A 15,668-nucleotide genomic window follows, 5' to 3' on the forward strand; every position below is an offset into this window, starting at 1 on the left:
TTTTGAGCGCGCGTGCGCAGGGCGGATCTTGCTGTTCCGAAGAAGGGTCGGGAAGGGTCGGGAAGGGTCGGGAAGGGTCGGGAAGGGTGGGGGGCTAGTCCTAGGTCTGCTTATCTGACCCCCACTCCCAGAGGCCGGTGGCCCTCGCGGTGACGCTGCGGAGCCCGGCCGGGCAGCTCGGGTTCCGGGGGCGCATCTGCCCGGACTCTGAGGACAGGCCGAGGCAGGCAGGGTCCGGACTCGGGCCTCGTCCTCAGGACAGGTCAGGGCCGGACAGCGCGCCCCGCTAGCCTCCCGCCGACTCCTCTGGGTGGGAGCAGCGTACTCAGGGAGCCCTGGTTCCCTCGCTGGCTGGTGGGCTCAGGTCGGAGGACTGGGCTAGCGGTGACTCTTTCCCAAGCCAGCTGTGACAGCATAAAATTAGCGCGCCAGTGAAGTTGTGAGCAGTGGACTGACGCTTTTCTGTATTAAATTCCTCCAGCCAGTCCCGGATTCTCCAGGGGAGCTGCAGGGAGGAGGCATGAGAGACCCACCTTCCTGGGGCTCGAGTCCCAGCAGAGGCCTGGCCCTCTTGTTGGTCCTGCGGGGACATGGAGTGCTTGGCTGGGGCCAGGGGGACATCTCAGGGACTGACAGGTAGGGGTGGGGGAGTGTTTGTAATTTTTAATTGACATGAAAAGAATAAGGTTAGAAAATGTAAGATCGTAGGTTTTTAGAAAATTTTTCATCTAGTCTAAGACTGCATTTAAAAATGTTTTATTTTCTTCTAAACCCTTTGACATTTTCTAAGCTCTTCAACAATGAAATTACCTCATTCATTCAACCGATATCTCTTGTGACCTGTAGTGTCTGAGCCCTACTCTGGGCTCCGGGAATAACACCATCCCGTGGACCTACTTGCTTACTGTGGACAGACTCACTGTGGTACCCACATACACACATGCACAGGACACCCCAGAGGGGTCATAAAGCAAATGACAAGGGAGGGGACGGAAGGTGACTGGGAGGCTGCTTCAGCCACTGGGACCAGGAAACATGGGCAGTGGACAGTGGGGTCAACAGTGCTGCCCCCTCACTACCGCTGTGGACGTGACCACGTTGCTTAACCCCTCCACGCCTCCCTCTCCCCTGCGTAAAATGGGGGGTGTGCTAGTTTCTATCTCACAGGGCAGCTGAGAGTTAATGCAAAACACATGAAGCTGAGCAACAGCAGTAGCATTAGCTACTTAGCATCATTGTGCTCTCAGCAAAAGGGCCACAGGCAAGGTTCAGGGGAAGAGTGTTCCAGCAGGGAGCAGCAGAGCAAAGGCCGGGAGCCAGCCAATGTTTGGGGTGGGGGTGGGGCGAGATTGTAGCCAAGAGATGTGAGCCAGAGGGTGTGGAGGAGACGACGTAGGCCAACTAGCCACGTCAGGAGGGTGAGGAACAGGGACGCCATGGACTACCCTGTTGGGAGCCCTGGAGCACTGAAGGGAGGCCTCCAGGTGGAGGCTGATGGTAGCCCTGAGATGTGCAGGCACCCGACGGGGGCTGGGGGTGGTGGGGGTAATGAAAGAGGTTGGATTGGGGAAATATTTCTGGAGATTGAGAGGCAGAATGAGATGGAAGTCTGGGTTGGGCCGAGGAAGTGAGAAATCTAGGACATCTGGAGATAGGACATCTGGAGATTCATCCTGAGTATCCAAGTGTCACCTCTCTCCCCCAGGGTGACAGAGACGCAAAGGATTACTCAAAGCCCATTTCTTATGAGCAGTGAGAGGCCCAAAAGGGTTAATTCCTGGCAAATCCTTGAAGGGAAAAGAAACCTTGGAAACTAACCCTTTTGGGCCTCTCACTGCTCAGAAGAAATGGGCTTTGAGTAATCCTCTGCGTCTCCGTCTCCGTCACCCTGGGGGAGAGGTGACAAATGGTGCCCCGTGTGAGGAATTTATTATTCCACGGGTCAGAGAGTGACCTGCCAAGCCTTTGAAAGGAAAAGGACATCTGACACTTATATCTATGCATCCCAGCAAGGGAAGTCCTGGCAAAGGGAAACATTCCGGTCAGGGAATCACAGGTGGCTCTCCATTAGCAGTTCACGCCTGCAGCAGGTCAAGTCAGGTCTATGCAGCCCAAAAGTTTTGTTTCTTTCACTTTTAAAATATGAGAACTTCCTTATCTAAGGAGGAGACTCTACATAAATTACAACTCCAATGTCTCAAAGCAGCTGGCTTTAAAATAACTAAAGGGGAGCTTGTAAAACTTAGTAGTGATTAGACAACTATGTCCTTGGTATCCCAAGGAAGGAAGTCTTAATATTGAGGATTGGGAACACATTGGTCGCTGTTTAAAAACAGGTCCTGTTAAAGCATCTCATTTAGGGGCCGGCCCGGTGGCGCACTGCTACAGTGCGCCGCTTGGGAGTGCGGTGGCGCTCCCGCCGAGGGTTCAGATCCCACATACAGACCGGTTCCCGCTCACTGGCTGAGCGAGGTGCGGGTGTGACACGGAGGGTTGCAATCCCATTGCCGGTCCCGGTCCGGTATGGGCGCGACACTGAGGGTTGCAATCCGTTGCCGGACACGAAAAAAGACAAAAAAAATAAAATAAAATAAAGTATCTCATTTAATGGTTTGGAACTTATGTCATTTTGCTTTGAGATCTATTCAGGACCCCAACAAAGAACAAAAACGTGTCTATGTCACTAAAGAGGAGGAAAAACAGCCCTCGACTCCTCCACTGCCGCCTTTAGAGGCAAACAATTCATTTGCTCTCTTAATGTAGCATTGTCTTAAAGAAGGACATAGTCTGGGAATTGATACTTGTCATATCTTTCCTGTTGTAAGAACTGGGACTCAGTCCAGACATGAAAACCTTCCATTCTCCTTGTTTGAAAGACTTAAAAAGACATGTTTATATCACTGGAAAAAGGATAAAACTTAATCTTTGCCAATAACTAAAAGAACTTTATTTGGACAAACTAAAGTAAAATAAGTTACTATTTCTTTGCAATGCTGGTTTTGTTTGAGTGTATTTTTCTTTTTCTTCACTGCATGTGCTTCTCTTTTTGGCTAGGGACTCTGAGGCTTTATGAGAAACACAGCCCTGGCACCAACTGGACCTCCTTTTGGGTCTGCTGCTTTTCTCTTGAAACCCCAAAAGTCTATGGCCTTATCTCTGTCTCTATCCCTGTTTGCTGTTTGGCTCAGCCTTAGGCTCTGTAAGCCATTTGAAAAACAAAAAACTAAACTAATATCAACCTGTTTTGTCACCCTATTTTCTCTAAACAAGGTGAAGCCTCAGATAAATTTAGACATTTTTTAATAAAGGAAAACAATTCAGTCTGGCCCGGTGGCGCACTGGAGAGTGTGCCGCTTGGGAGTGCAGCGGCGCTCCTGCCGAGAGTTCAGATCCCGTGTGGAGACCAGTTCCCTCTCACTGGCTGAGCGCGGTGCGGGCGCAACACCGAGGGTTGCGAGCCCCTTGCCGGTCCCCAGTACGGGCATGACACCGAGGGTTGCGAGCCCCTTGCCGGTCCCCAGTACGGGCATGACACCGAGGGTTGCGATCCCGTTACCGGTCAGTAAAAAAGACAAAAAGGAAAAAAAATAAATAGATAAAGGAAAACAATTTAAATCTAACTGTCCTTTTATACTAATGAGTTTATCTGTTTATGCCTACATATATGTGTACATAAATGTATGTTATGGCTACATGTTCATGTCTATATCTGTGTTTGTAGTGTCTGCATGGTACCAAATTGGCTTATACTTAATGCACGCTTGTTAAATAAATAAGTATACTTTTCAAGTTCACGTGACTTTAATTTTCTAAAGTTTTGATAAAATAGATATATTTTCAAAATTTGATTTAAACCTTATGCCTAAATTTGCCTTTAGGTCAACACGTTTTGTGGTATGTTTGGTACTTGTTTAATTTTTATTTAAGGACTAAAAGCTATAAAAGAACTGACTGCTGGATTTCTCCCAAAGCCCTGCCCTTGCCTTGTTGTTAGCTTGTGCTTGGTTTACTAATCAAACAGGATTATATATGTCTTTACTAGAAGCTTTTAAGTTATGAACCCAACCGATAACAAAATGATTTTTAAGTTATGAAATTTTGGGGCCGGCCCAGTGGCGCACTGCTACAGTGCGCCGCTTGGGAGTGTTGCGGCGCTCCCGCCGAGGGTTCGGATCCCACATACAGACCGGTTCCCGCTCACTGGCTGAGCGAGGTGCGGGAGCGACGCCGAGGGTTGCGATCCCGTTGCCGGTCCCGGTCCGGTACGGGCGCGACACTGAGGGTTGCGATCCGTTGCCGGACACGAAAAACGACAAAAAAAAAAAAAAAGTTATGAAATTTTTAGGTAATTGAGGCTAATTTAGTATTGTTGATGAGAAAGGAATCAGTATGTAGAAAAAGAGATATGAAGAAAGCTATGGATATGGAGATGTAGTTGTGGTTAGGAAGGCTAAGGGAAAGTGCTTTCATGTGAGAAGGTATCTGGTACAATGTATTCTTGTCCTAGAGTAAAATAACTGGCTATTTAAAAAAATAGGAAGTATAGGACAATATGAAAAGTCTAAAGCATGTCATTGAATGTCTGAGTAAGTCATGATAATGGTTTGTGTGGGTGAGTTTGTTAAAGTTTTACAGTAGAGGGATTGACTGGATTTGAAAGCAAATTATGTGTGAGTTTTTCTAAAAATTAATATCAAAAATATTCTATACAGGGTTAAAGTTTGCTCTCCTACATTAAAACAACCAGATTTCATGAAAACACTTAACTGCTCTTTTTTTTTTTTTTTTTTTAAAGATGACCGGTAAGGGCATCTTAACCCTTGACTTGGTGTTGTCAGCACCACGCTCACCCAGTGAGCTAACCGGCCATCCCTATATACGGATCCGAACCCGTGGCCTTGGTGTTATCAGCAGTGCACTCTCCCGAGTGAGCCACAGGCCGGCCCCCACTTAACTGCTCTTAATACAAAATTGTAAACACTGTCTTTATCTTTTACATAACTGGCTGGGGAAACACATTTCATGTTTTATCATAATTTCTTGTGATTTCTGCCTTTAAAATCCTTTGTCACTTTGGTTTTATTTTTGTAGTGATTTGTGATCTTATTTAACTAAGTGTTTTAATCCTTTGTTATTTGACAAACTTTCCAAAACTAAATTCTGAAAGCTCAGCCTTTTGACTTAAACTAACTTTGAGGGGTTCCAAGGGCCCTGGAGCTTCTCAAAGGATATATGAGATGTATCAAAACCAATTGGTTTATTCGATAAATTAGAATATATGAAAAACATTGTCAAAACAAGAAATAATGTTTGACCTTTTTTGGTTATACCAAGATGTTATTAATATGTGTTCCAAAATCTTGTAAGGTTCTTGGAAATCTGTGTCTTGATATAAATGCTACCCAGTCATAATCTTGGTTCAATTATAATTTTAAAATGTTATGTCTTCAAAAATTTCATGAAAAAACTCTGACAGGTACAGTTTCCTGACAAACTTTGAATTCATACTGTTGAACTGAATTTCCAAAATTCTAACGAAAAAACTAAAGGGTTTGTAAAATTACTCACCAAAGTCAAAACAACAGAAGTTAATTACATAAAAGTAATGAACTGATTAAAAAGAATTATAGCTTTTTACAATTTTTATTTTGAAACATTGCTCATTAATGTCTTGTTTTCCAGCTTTGAGAAAACTCTCTCTTAAACTATCTATAACTAACAGCAGTTTGGTAAAATATAATTTAAAACAGAGATAAAAGCATTTGTTTTCTCCCTATTTGATCCCCCCAAACTTAGAAACTTTGAGTATCTTTATGATTATTATGGCAGTGTGGCTATTTTCATAAGTTCAATAAAAATTGACTCTCTCTTAATAACAAGATATAATTTGAAACTTTGGTTAAAAAATAGCACGTCTCTTCTAAGTTCCTCACCCCTCTTCATGCTGCCCTAATTTGGCCTAACTGCTGTTTCATCTGTCCCCCTGACGTGGGACATGACAACCTGGGAATGAGCCTTCCCAACACTGAGGGATCGAGACATAGAAAAGTGAAACCTTGTCAATCTGAAAATTGATCATCAATGCTTTTATAAGGAATGCTTTGATCGTGAAGGGGGAAATAATACCTTGTCTACAAAAGCAGTTCTCTAAAGTTTCACGGCCTTAAAGGGGGGTGCTTATGACTTGGATGAGACATCCTGTTCCTAAACAAACGATCTGTAATTGATCCAGAAATTGTACAAAGCCTAGATGCTTTGATAGCAGCAATGTCCTGGATGGGTGAACACCAGCAAACTCTCTGGACTCAAAATCAACTATTACATGGAACAGAACCCCATTCTGGAGTTTCAACAGCTGGCGATAACACCCCAATTCACAGCACCAAGAATGATGCCGATGCAACAGCCCTGAGAGATGACATCATCAGTCCCCACCTGGGATAAATTAACAGGACGTCCCATGCTAAAATATTACCTTTGCTTTAACAAGATGTTTTTGTCTTAACTGTGATGCCTTGATCTATAGCTTTTGCTCTTCCTTTTAATTAAATAAATAAAGGGGGGGGGAATGTGGAGGGTACTAACATTAATAATGCAAATGTACTTCACAGGGCCGAACACATAGAAATGCTACGCTTGGGAAAAACTTTCCCCAGGACTAAAAAGTCTGTTGTAGATTAAAAAAAAATTGTAACACAGCAAAAATGCTGGCTCTAAGGGCAGATGCCCTCGGTGCAGCTAAACCTATTGATGGGAAAGTCTTCAGCTGTTTCTTTAAGTTTCTTGGGGAACTAAGTATTGCCACGACAAATATCTTACTGTCCTTTTTGTAACCACCTATACTCCTTTTCTGTAACTTTCTTGCCTGGACAATGAATACTGAGAGAGAACCCTGATTCAAGGTTAGTTTCCAAGAATCCTTCTCCCTTGAAGGATTTGCCTGGAATTAACCTTTTCGGGCCTCTCACTGCTCAGAAGAAATGGGCTTTGAGTAATCCTTTGCGTCTCCATCACCCTGGGGGAGAGGTGACATCCAAGAAGATGACAGGGAGGAATGGGTTGTTTCCTAGGGGGAAGGGACAGGTGGAGGCAGGCTAGAGGCTCGGGGTGGGGTCAGGGCTACCCACCTGGCCATCGGCAACATCCTCAGTTCTAGCCCCGGGGCTGAAGGACACGAGCCAACTGCCTGGGGAATCAGGATCTCGATGCTTTGCCCTGGTGTTAAATGTCACTTCTGCCCACCTGTAGCTATCCCTACTGCTGCCCTCTGATCCTGCTGGGAGTGACTGGGGATCCCTGCTCTACCAGGCCCCTAGGGACAGTGGTGGCTCAGGACCAAGGCTGTGGGGAGCTGAGAGGGGCCTGTAGCAGCCAGCCCTGTAGTGGATTGAATTGTGTCCCCCAAAACTCATTGAAGCTTGAATTGTATCCCCCAAGTTTTACGTATTAGAAACTTAGCCCCACTGTGACTGTTAAGAGGGTGGGAAATCCTATTAAGGTAATTGAAAGGTGGAGCCTTGAAGAGGTGATTGGATTGCAGGACGTTCAGAAATGAATGGACTAAAAATGGTGGTCAAGGGCGTGGTTCTGAGGGCTTTAAAGGAAGAGGAGAGTTTGTCTCTCTCTCTGCTTCTACCATCTTGCAGTGTGAGACCCCTGGTCACTGTCACCATCACCAGATGGACTTTGGACTTCCCAGCCTCAGAAACTGTATGCAATGTCATTTTTCTTTATTTTTAACTGACCGGTAACGGGATCGCAACCCTCGGTGTTGCGCCCACACTGCACTCAGCCAGTGAGCGGGAACCGGTCTCCACATGGGATCCGAACCCTTGGCGGAAGCGCCGCCGCACTCCCAAGCGGCGCACTCTCCAGTGCGCCACCGGGCCGGCCCCTGCAATGTCATTTTTCTTTATAAATCACCCAGTCTCGGGTATTCTGTTATAGCAATACAAAACAGTAATACAAGCCCCATGCCATCATGAACAAAGACCAAACCCGTTTGCCTTCAATGAATCACAAGGTAAATAAAGGTTGCCAGCTGACTGCCCAGAGCCACAGTGGATAAGAGAAAGGCAAGAGGGCCGGCCCGTGGCTCACTCGGTAGAGTGCGGTGCTAATAACACCAAGGCCCCGGGTTCGGATCCCACATAGCGATGGCTGGTTCGCTCACTGGCTGAGCGTGGTGCTGACAACACCAAAGTCAAGGGTTAAGATCCCCTTACCGGTCATCTTTTAAAAAAAAAAAAAAAAATTGGCTCTTTGGAAAACAACAAAATTGACAAAACCCTAACTACAAGAAAAGAACACACATTACCAAAATTAGGAATGTAGGAGAGGTTGTTACTACATAACTTACAGACATTAAAATTACAATAAGTGAATATATGAGCAACTTTTAACAATAAACTTAATATTTTGATGAAATAGAAAAATAAATACAATTTACCCAAAACTGACAGCTCCCTCTCCCATGCCAGGCCAGGCCTCTTGAGCATCTAACCAATACTCCATCAACAGTGACTTGTGTCCCATCAGCTGTATCCCAGCACTTCTCTGCTCTCATGCTAGGCCCCCTCCCCAGCATCCCTCACCTGGCTGAGCCAAGCTTCAATTCAGGTGCCACCCCCTCCAGGAAGCCTTCCCTGCATCCCCACATGGGCAGAGGCTTCATCCACAAAAGGCCAATGCCAGGGGTCACTCTGTGGAGGAGACCCACGTCCTGGAGCTCCAAGTCTTGTGGGGGGTGGGGGTGGGTAGGGGAGGCAGGGCTCCCAGGGGCTTCCAGACAAGCAAACAGGTAATCCCTGCAGGGCAGGGTGGGTGCTCAGAGAGGGGCTCAGGACGGGCAGTCAAGAAAGACTTCCTGGAGGAAGGGCCACTTCAGCTGAGACCTAAAAGCTGGAGAGGCCTTGACCTGAAAAGGGGTAGCCTCTGGGGAGGCCTGGTGGATGGACACCTTGGCTTGCCGGAGAGGCATAGTGACACGTGGTGAGAGGTCAGCTGGGTGTGGGGACACAGGTCTGTATCTGACACCTGGCCAGGGAAGATGCACCAATACTGCCTAAATAAACAAAGAAGTGAATGTGGCAGGCTTTCAGAAGCAAGCCGGAAGCTTTCTGTGTGAAGACAGCAGAGGGTGCCCAGGGAGGAGGTGGGCCCTGGAGCCAGGGAAGGTGCCTGGGTCCTGGGGGAGGTGGTCAGGTGGGCTCTGGCCTGGGGGCTCCTCCGTGCCGGGCCAAGGAAGGCAGTGGGCCAGCAGGGACTTTGGAGCTGGACACTCCTGGGTCCACACCCAGCACTACCCTGACTGGCTGGCGCACCTGTCAATCAACCTTTCCAGACTTTGCTGCCTCCCCGCTGAGAATGGGGATGCCAATGCTGCTGCTCACCTCCCTGCTGGCCGGGGCTGACCTCCCCGGCGGGCACCTTCTGCACAGAGCCCCACACCCAAGCCATCGCCTGAGGCACTAGGGAGATGAGGGGCCAGGCCTGGCCCAGCTCTTGTGGAGTCCCAGGAAAGCCTGAGCCAGCCAGTCCCCGGCCTCCCTCTCACCAAATCCAGACCCGGCCTCTCCCTGACGTTCTCTGTGCTGAGGTAGGGGGCCCGGATGAGCTTGGGTTACCCAGGCCTTCATGCAGTCATGTGTGGAGAGACGGGGCGCTGCATACAGTCCGAGCTGGGGCTGCTGGTGAGGTGCGCTGCCCCATGAGGCCTTGTCCAGCTGGTAGTCCACACCTGCTTCCTGCCCACACATATGCAGCCTCTGCCGCCCTTCCATGCCAGGGACAGTCAGCCACCCGGGCCCAACAGGCTCAGGGCCAGCTCCCAGCAGCTCTCAGGGGCTGAACAGCAAGCAGGGGATGGCCAGGCTAGTGGAGGTAGTACCAGGTGTGCGGGAAGGCTTGGCACAGAACTGCCAAGGCCAGGCCTGGAAAAATGCACTTTATTGGCTCCCAGGAAGTGAGGGAGCAGGATCAGAGTGGACACGCTCAGGTCTGGACACCAGCATCAGGGAGTGAGGTGCTGGGCCTGCCCAGGCCTTGGTTTCCCTGAGGACGGACATGAATGAGGACCCGCTAGACACCTGCCTGAGGCTGCCTAGCAGAGGGAGGTGGAACGTGGGCCCAGGTTGCTGGGCAGTGCCCTCGGCTCCTAGAAGGGTCTGAGGGTGTTGGCCACTGGGCTCTGCCAGCTGAGCACCCACGGGCGCCTGCTCCCACCACCTGGCTTCACTTCCGGGCCTGTTCGTAGTTGTCAGTGAACCAAGCACAGGTTTCCTTCACAGCTGCGGAGGTGGGCAGGTGAGGGTGGTCAGCAGGCGAGGGCCAGGGCTGCACTGACCCCGCAGGAAGAGATGGGAAGGGCGGAGGCCCCAGGAACAAAGGGAAGTCACCCCCTCTGAGCTCCAGTGTCTCGCCTCCCAAGCAGTACATGCTCTGATGGGGGGAGGTGTGGTGACCAATCTGCAGGGCGTCCCCCTCCTCACAGTAGGGAAGCTGAAGCCACAGTAGGGAACACAAGGGAGCGCCAGCAGTGGGCAAAGCCAAGAAAGAGGGGCCAGGGCCGGCTGGGAGGTCGGGGGTGGGGGCATTACCAGGGGAAGGGCTGGGGCTCACCCTGCTTGAAGGGAGTGAACCGGAAGTCGGGCAGGTAGGTCCGAAGCTTGCTGTTACTGGCTGTCTTCTTAAACTGTCCATCCGACTTGGTTGTATCAAACTGGTCGTTTTGGTCAAGGACACAGTAGAAGCACCCCTGCCCTAACCCCCACTCCCCAGCCGGCCCTTGAACAACTCTGCCTTTCCCCAGAGGGAGCCAGGGGAAGAGAACAGCAGACCCCCTCCGCTGCCAGGGTGAGCACCATTCAGGGAGACACCGTGTTAGGCTCAGCCATCATTACACAAGGAGACCACGGGGCGCTGCCCACGGAACCCCACCTGTCCCCATCCCTGGAGCCAAAGGATACGGTGACTTCCCCATGGAAGTCCATGGCCTCCACCACAGCCTCGGCAGCCTCCTTGATGGAGACCTCATCCTCCTCACCCACTGTGGGGAGCGGAGGGCCGATGGCCAGGTCAGGCCTTCAACGCCTGGCAGGGCTACCACCCAACTCCCCACGAATATTCCTGCACCCACCCCTCAGCCAGCCTCCCAGGACAGACATGGGTCCTGAACCACAGTGGAGGAGGGGGCTGGGGGTCCCACCTGAGAGGATGATAGGATCCACCTCATTGTACTCCCGCAGGACCCACATGAAGAGCTGGGCCAAGTCCTAGAGGTCAGACGGGCAGGGTCAGAGGCCGCAGTCGTGGCCAAGTAGGGCCACAGTCACTGCTCCCAAATGCTCCTGCTTAGTAGAGGCCAGCCAGGGCTCAACCTGGGGACAAGGGGTCCTTCCTTCGGGCAGTGTTTTCTCCCACTGAGCTCAAAACTGCACCCAAGGACTCCAGTGGGGCAGGAGCCCACGGGGACTCCTTAAAGACCAGGGCTTGCTCCTCCTGGGCCTCAGCCCAGACCCTCACTTCATCCCCAGGCTCCCTCACGCCACTGCCTCCCCCACAGACCAGCATGGACAGGCCCGGGGCTCACAGGGGCAGACAATCTGGGGGGAGAGCTGTGTGCCCTCCTATACGAACCAGCGAGTAGATGAACTGCCTCCGCGGCCTCCCGGTACCCCAGACTGTCAGGGCAGAGCCACTGCCTGTGGATGCAGGGACGGGGTGGGTGTCAGAAGGCACTCGTACCGGCCACTGCCACCTCCTCCCTATCGGGTGGGTGACCTGGGCGGGAGTGTACTGGGTGGCCCAGCACTCACTCTTGGCCAGGTGCACCTTGTGGATGAGGCCGGGCAGCACGTGGCCGTCCTCGATGTTAAAGTTGTCATGCGGCCCGAAGACGTTGGTGGGGATGACCGCAGTGAAGGTGCAGCCGTGCTGCTGGAAGTAGGCCCTGCAGAGGCACAGCGTCTCCTGCCCTCACCCTGGGACCCCTGGTCCACCCACCCCGCCGCTGGCCCTTACAGGAAAAACAAGAGGCTGGCAGGAAGACCCCTCAGCCCACCCCAGACACCTCGAGGACGCTTGACCCCTCTTCCCCCCACTCCAGGATAGGCCTTGGCAAAATGTGAGGACCTGTTCTGCACGTCGATCATCCTCTTGGCGTATGAATATCCAAAATTGCTGCTGTGGGGCGGCCCGTCGTGGATCTGGGCGAGCAGGATGCGCTCTGAGACCACCACTTCCTCCTGGCCCCGCCCACAGCCAGGCCCCACCCCAGTGGTGAGCACCTCCTGGCCCCGCCCTCACCATGGTCTCATCAATGGGGTAGGTGGTCTTGTCTGGGAAGATACAGGTGGACAGGCAGGAGACTACTTTGCGGGCGCCCACCTCGAAGGCCGAGTGCAGGACGTTGTCGTTGATATGCACGTTTTTCCTCTGCAGGGGAGGGACAGGGGGCAGATCAGGTCCCCCAGGCAGGATCCAAACCCCTACCTGCTCCTCCAGGGACAAAAATGGGGACATGCCCTGGTCCCTCACACATGGGCAGTACCTGAGCCTGCTCGTCCTAACTGCTCCCAAGACAAGGCAAAGCCTCCCAGGGCTGACCTTACAGAAATTACTGCCCCCTCCCTACCCCCACCGGGGCTGTAGGAGGTCCAGCCCTTCCATTCTGGATGTGCAGGAGGACCACGTCCGCAGGGCCTGCTGAGGGCACAGCAGGTAGTGAAGGGTGGGGAAGGAGCCCAGGGGGCCCAATGTGACACTAGGATGGAGTGAGGCTCCTACAACATGGGGAGAAGTGGCCCCTGCACTAACCCATCCTAGAGGAGCTCGTGCCCAGCTCTACTTCCCAACAGCAGTGAAGCCTGGGCCTGCCCTACCCCTCCCCAAGCCCTACTTCCCCTTCTGTAAATTGGACATGAGATGGCCAGGAGAGAGAGGAGAGGTGATGGCCAGGCAACCTGCTGGGAAGGCTGAGACAAACAAGGAGGATCCTGGGGTGACAAGGCCCCTAGGAAGAATCTGGTCTGAGCCTCTGCTGACCCTAGTGTCTGGTACAGGCCAACCAGGCCTAGGCTGCTACCCAGAGACAGGTGGGGCCAACCCTCAGGGGCACAGCCGGCAGGGGCAGGGCCCTTACACTATATCCCCTCCTTGTCAGGGCACATGCCACAGACACAGAGAGCCCAGTTCACATCTCTGCACCCCAAAGTGCTGTGGTCCTGGTCAGGGGAGCTAGAGGCTCCAGAGGCCCAAAAGGATCTGGAGGAAGGAACCAGCCTCACGTCACAGTGAATGCTAGCTTCTTTCAGCTCTCCAACCCTACAGGTCAGCTCCATGGCTTTTCCTACTGGACTAAATGCCCCCAGGCCCACCTGTGTGTCCCTCTGCCCACAGCACCAAGGGCCCTTACACTATATCCCCTCCTTGTCAAGGCACATGCCACAGACACAGAGAGCCCAGTTCACATCTCTGCACCCCAAAGTGCAGTGGGCCTGGTCAGGGGAGCTAGAGGCTCCAGAGGCCCAGAAGGATCTGGAGGAAGGAACCAGCCTCACGTCACAGTGAATGCTGGCTTCTTTCAGCTCTCCAACCCTACAGGTCAGCTCCATGGTTTTTCCTACTGGACTAAATGCCCCCAGGCCCACCTGTGTGTCCCTCTGCCCACAGCACCAAGTGTGGGTCACTAGGGGGTCCTCACAGGCTGTCCCCACCAGGCTGTACCAAGCCCTGATCCTCAGGGACTTCCTGTGAGTTGGAAGCCTGCCAGGAAGTTCCCAGAACCTGGGCTCCTGGCTCCCAGTGCTGGCTGGACCCTCCTCACTTACCCAGAAGTCCAGATTGTATTTGATATTCCGGAACAGGCCCCCCACCATTGCAGCAAGGTGGATGACGTGTGTGGGCCGGACCTTCTCAAACAGGGCTTTGGTCTGTGCCGCATCCCTGGGGGGAGCCAGGCTGTCAGGGACCCCATGGAGGCCCAAGGGAACTAGCACTCTGGGGTTGGGGCATTGGGGTCAGGAACTAGGTGGGGCTGTGGCAGGTAGAGCAGCCAAAAGGGAAGGCGGCCAAGTTCAGTGCCCAGCTGGTGTGAGAGCATGGGCTTCCGGGAAGGGATGGGGGAATGTTTGCATAGGAGAACAGCCAAGCACACCCAGGCCAGCCACCTGGCAGGGAGGGAGGGTCCAGTCCAGAGCTCTCCAGTCTGGAAAGGACATGGGGAGAAGGGGGTGCTCCGGCAATGGGCTCACTCACGTGAGGTCGGCGTCCTTGGAAGAGACAAACACCCAGTCCTCCCCAGGCAGGCCGGCCCCATCTGCTACCACCTTCTGGAGGGCTCTGCCCACCAGCCCGGAGCCCCCTGTCACTAGGATCCGCATGGAGCCTTGGGGCTCACCCATGTCAGCTGCAGCTGTAGGAACAATGGTGGGGGCTGAGGCCATGATGCTCCCAGCCTGTGGAGGCCCACTCCCGTGGGGCAACTGGCACAGAGTGAGGCCCCCAGGGAGGGGACACGGTCCACTGGCAACCAGACACACCCAGCTGGGACGACGCACCCCCTCCTCCCAACTCTGTTTTCCAGGGAGCCCTCTTCCTAGGGTTCCACCGGGGCCCTTAGGCTGCCACCCAGTCTACAGCAGCAGGTCCTCTCATTCCTCCCGCAGGTCGCGCCGCTGGCTCAGAAGTGGACAGGCCTCGGGGCGCCGCCACCTTTGAGGACCCTACCCTGGGAGCCGGAAATCTGCTAGGCCCTCCCCCAGGACGGCTCTGCCCCCACCGCGGGGCCCCACGGCCAGCCCCTAGGGGCGGGGGTCGTGCTGGGAGGGGACCCTGCCCAGACATCTCGCGGCTCCCAATCGTGCAGGCAGCCCAGCTGGAGTCTGCGGGGAGACCCCATCGCAGCAGGGCCTCCTTCCCCGGTCCCGGCGCCCCACAGGGCTCGCTGGTTCTCACGGAGCACGCTGGACCCAGGCCCCGGTTTGCGACGCCGTGCCCCCGGGGTCCCCTTGGTGTCCTCTGCCGTCTCGCCTGCGCCCGGGCCCACCTGTGCGGCTCCCGGGGGCAGCCCAGCTGGAGTCTGCGGGGAGACCCCATCGCAGCAGGGCCTCCTTCCCCGGTCCCGGCGCCCCACAGGGCTCGCTGGTTCTCACGGAGCACGCTGGACCCAGGCCCCGGTTTGCGACGCCGTGCCCCCGGGGTCCCCTTGGTGTCCTCTGCCGTCTCACCTGCGCCCGGGCCCACCTGTGCGGCTCCCGGGGAGTTGCTTCCGGCGCCGGGTGAGTCTCCAGCCTCGCGGGCGGCCAGGTGGAGGGGCGGGGCGGCGGGGGGCGGGGCAGCAGCACTCTGGGAGACGGAGTCCGCGGCCCCGAAGCACTCTGGGAGACGGAGTCCGCGGCCCCGAAGCACTCTGGGAGACGGAGTCCGCGGTCGCGCAGCACTCTGGGGAATGGTGGTTCAGCCGCAGGGACGCGGCGGCCGGTCTGCTCGGGCGCTTTTGCCCGGCGGGAGGACCCAGGACCCCTCGGGAGCCGCGGCAGGGGCTCCGCCCTCGAGGTCCCGAGCCTTGCGTCTGAGCGCGGGGTGGAGCTGACAGGCGGCTCCGTAAGGTGTGCCCGGCTCCTTCGTGACGGCGTCTCTTCACGGAAGTGTTTCCTCGTGACAAGTTA

The 15,668-nt window shown here is 53.6% G+C and overlaps 1 protein-coding gene across 3 annotated transcripts; it reads right to left on the reverse strand.

The window, feature by feature from the left end:
• Positions 1-9,930: 9,930 nt before the first annotated feature.
• Positions 9,931-15,294, reverse strand: TSTA3 (tissue specific transplantation antigen P35B). Of its 3 annotated transcripts, none has more exons than XM_008583072.1 (11): positions 15,228-15,294; positions 14,257-14,413; positions 13,830-13,944; positions 12,307-12,435; positions 12,133-12,206; positions 11,817-11,950; positions 11,638-11,702; positions 11,207-11,273; positions 10,968-11,047; positions 10,621-10,720; positions 9,931-10,053 (listed from the first exon to the last, which is right to left on the reverse strand). In XM_008583072.1, exons 2-11 carry the CDS (start codon positions 14,400-14,402, stop codon positions 10,013-10,015), a joined length of 951 nt encoding a protein of 316 aa, XP_008581294.1. In that variant the 5' UTR covers positions 14,403-14,413; positions 15,228-15,294; the 3' UTR covers positions 9,931-10,012. The 3 variants fall into 3 exon arrangements, with proteins under 3 accessions (XP_008581294.1, XP_008581292.1, XP_008581293.1); XM_008583070.1 differs by having other exon boundaries at positions 9,931-10,289; XM_008583071.1 differs by having other exon boundaries at positions 9,931-10,289; positions 15,244-15,274.
• Positions 15,295-15,668: the final 374 nt, after the last annotated feature.

Source organism: Galeopterus variegatus, unplaced genomic scaffold (assembly GCF_000696425.1).
Source record: "Galeopterus variegatus unplaced genomic scaffold, G_variegatus-3.0.2 Scaffold2823, whole genome shotgun sequence".
Lineage (NCBI taxonomy): Eukaryota > Metazoa > Chordata > Mammalia > Dermoptera > Cynocephalidae > Galeopterus > Galeopterus variegatus.

Coding starts and splice junctions, on each gene's coding strand:
- TSTA3 (XM_008583070.1), bottom strand. CDS start 14,402: ATGGGTGAGCCCCAAGGCTCCATGCGGATCCTAGTGACAGGGGGCTCC. Junction 12,207..12,306: donor ACCCCATTGATGAGACCATG/GTGAGGGCGGGG, acceptor CTGCTCGCCCAG/ATCCACGACGGGCCGCCCCA. Junction 10,721..10,967: donor ACTTCCATGGGGAAGTCACC/GTATCCTTTGGC, acceptor CAAAACGACCAG/TTTGATACAACCAAGTCGGA.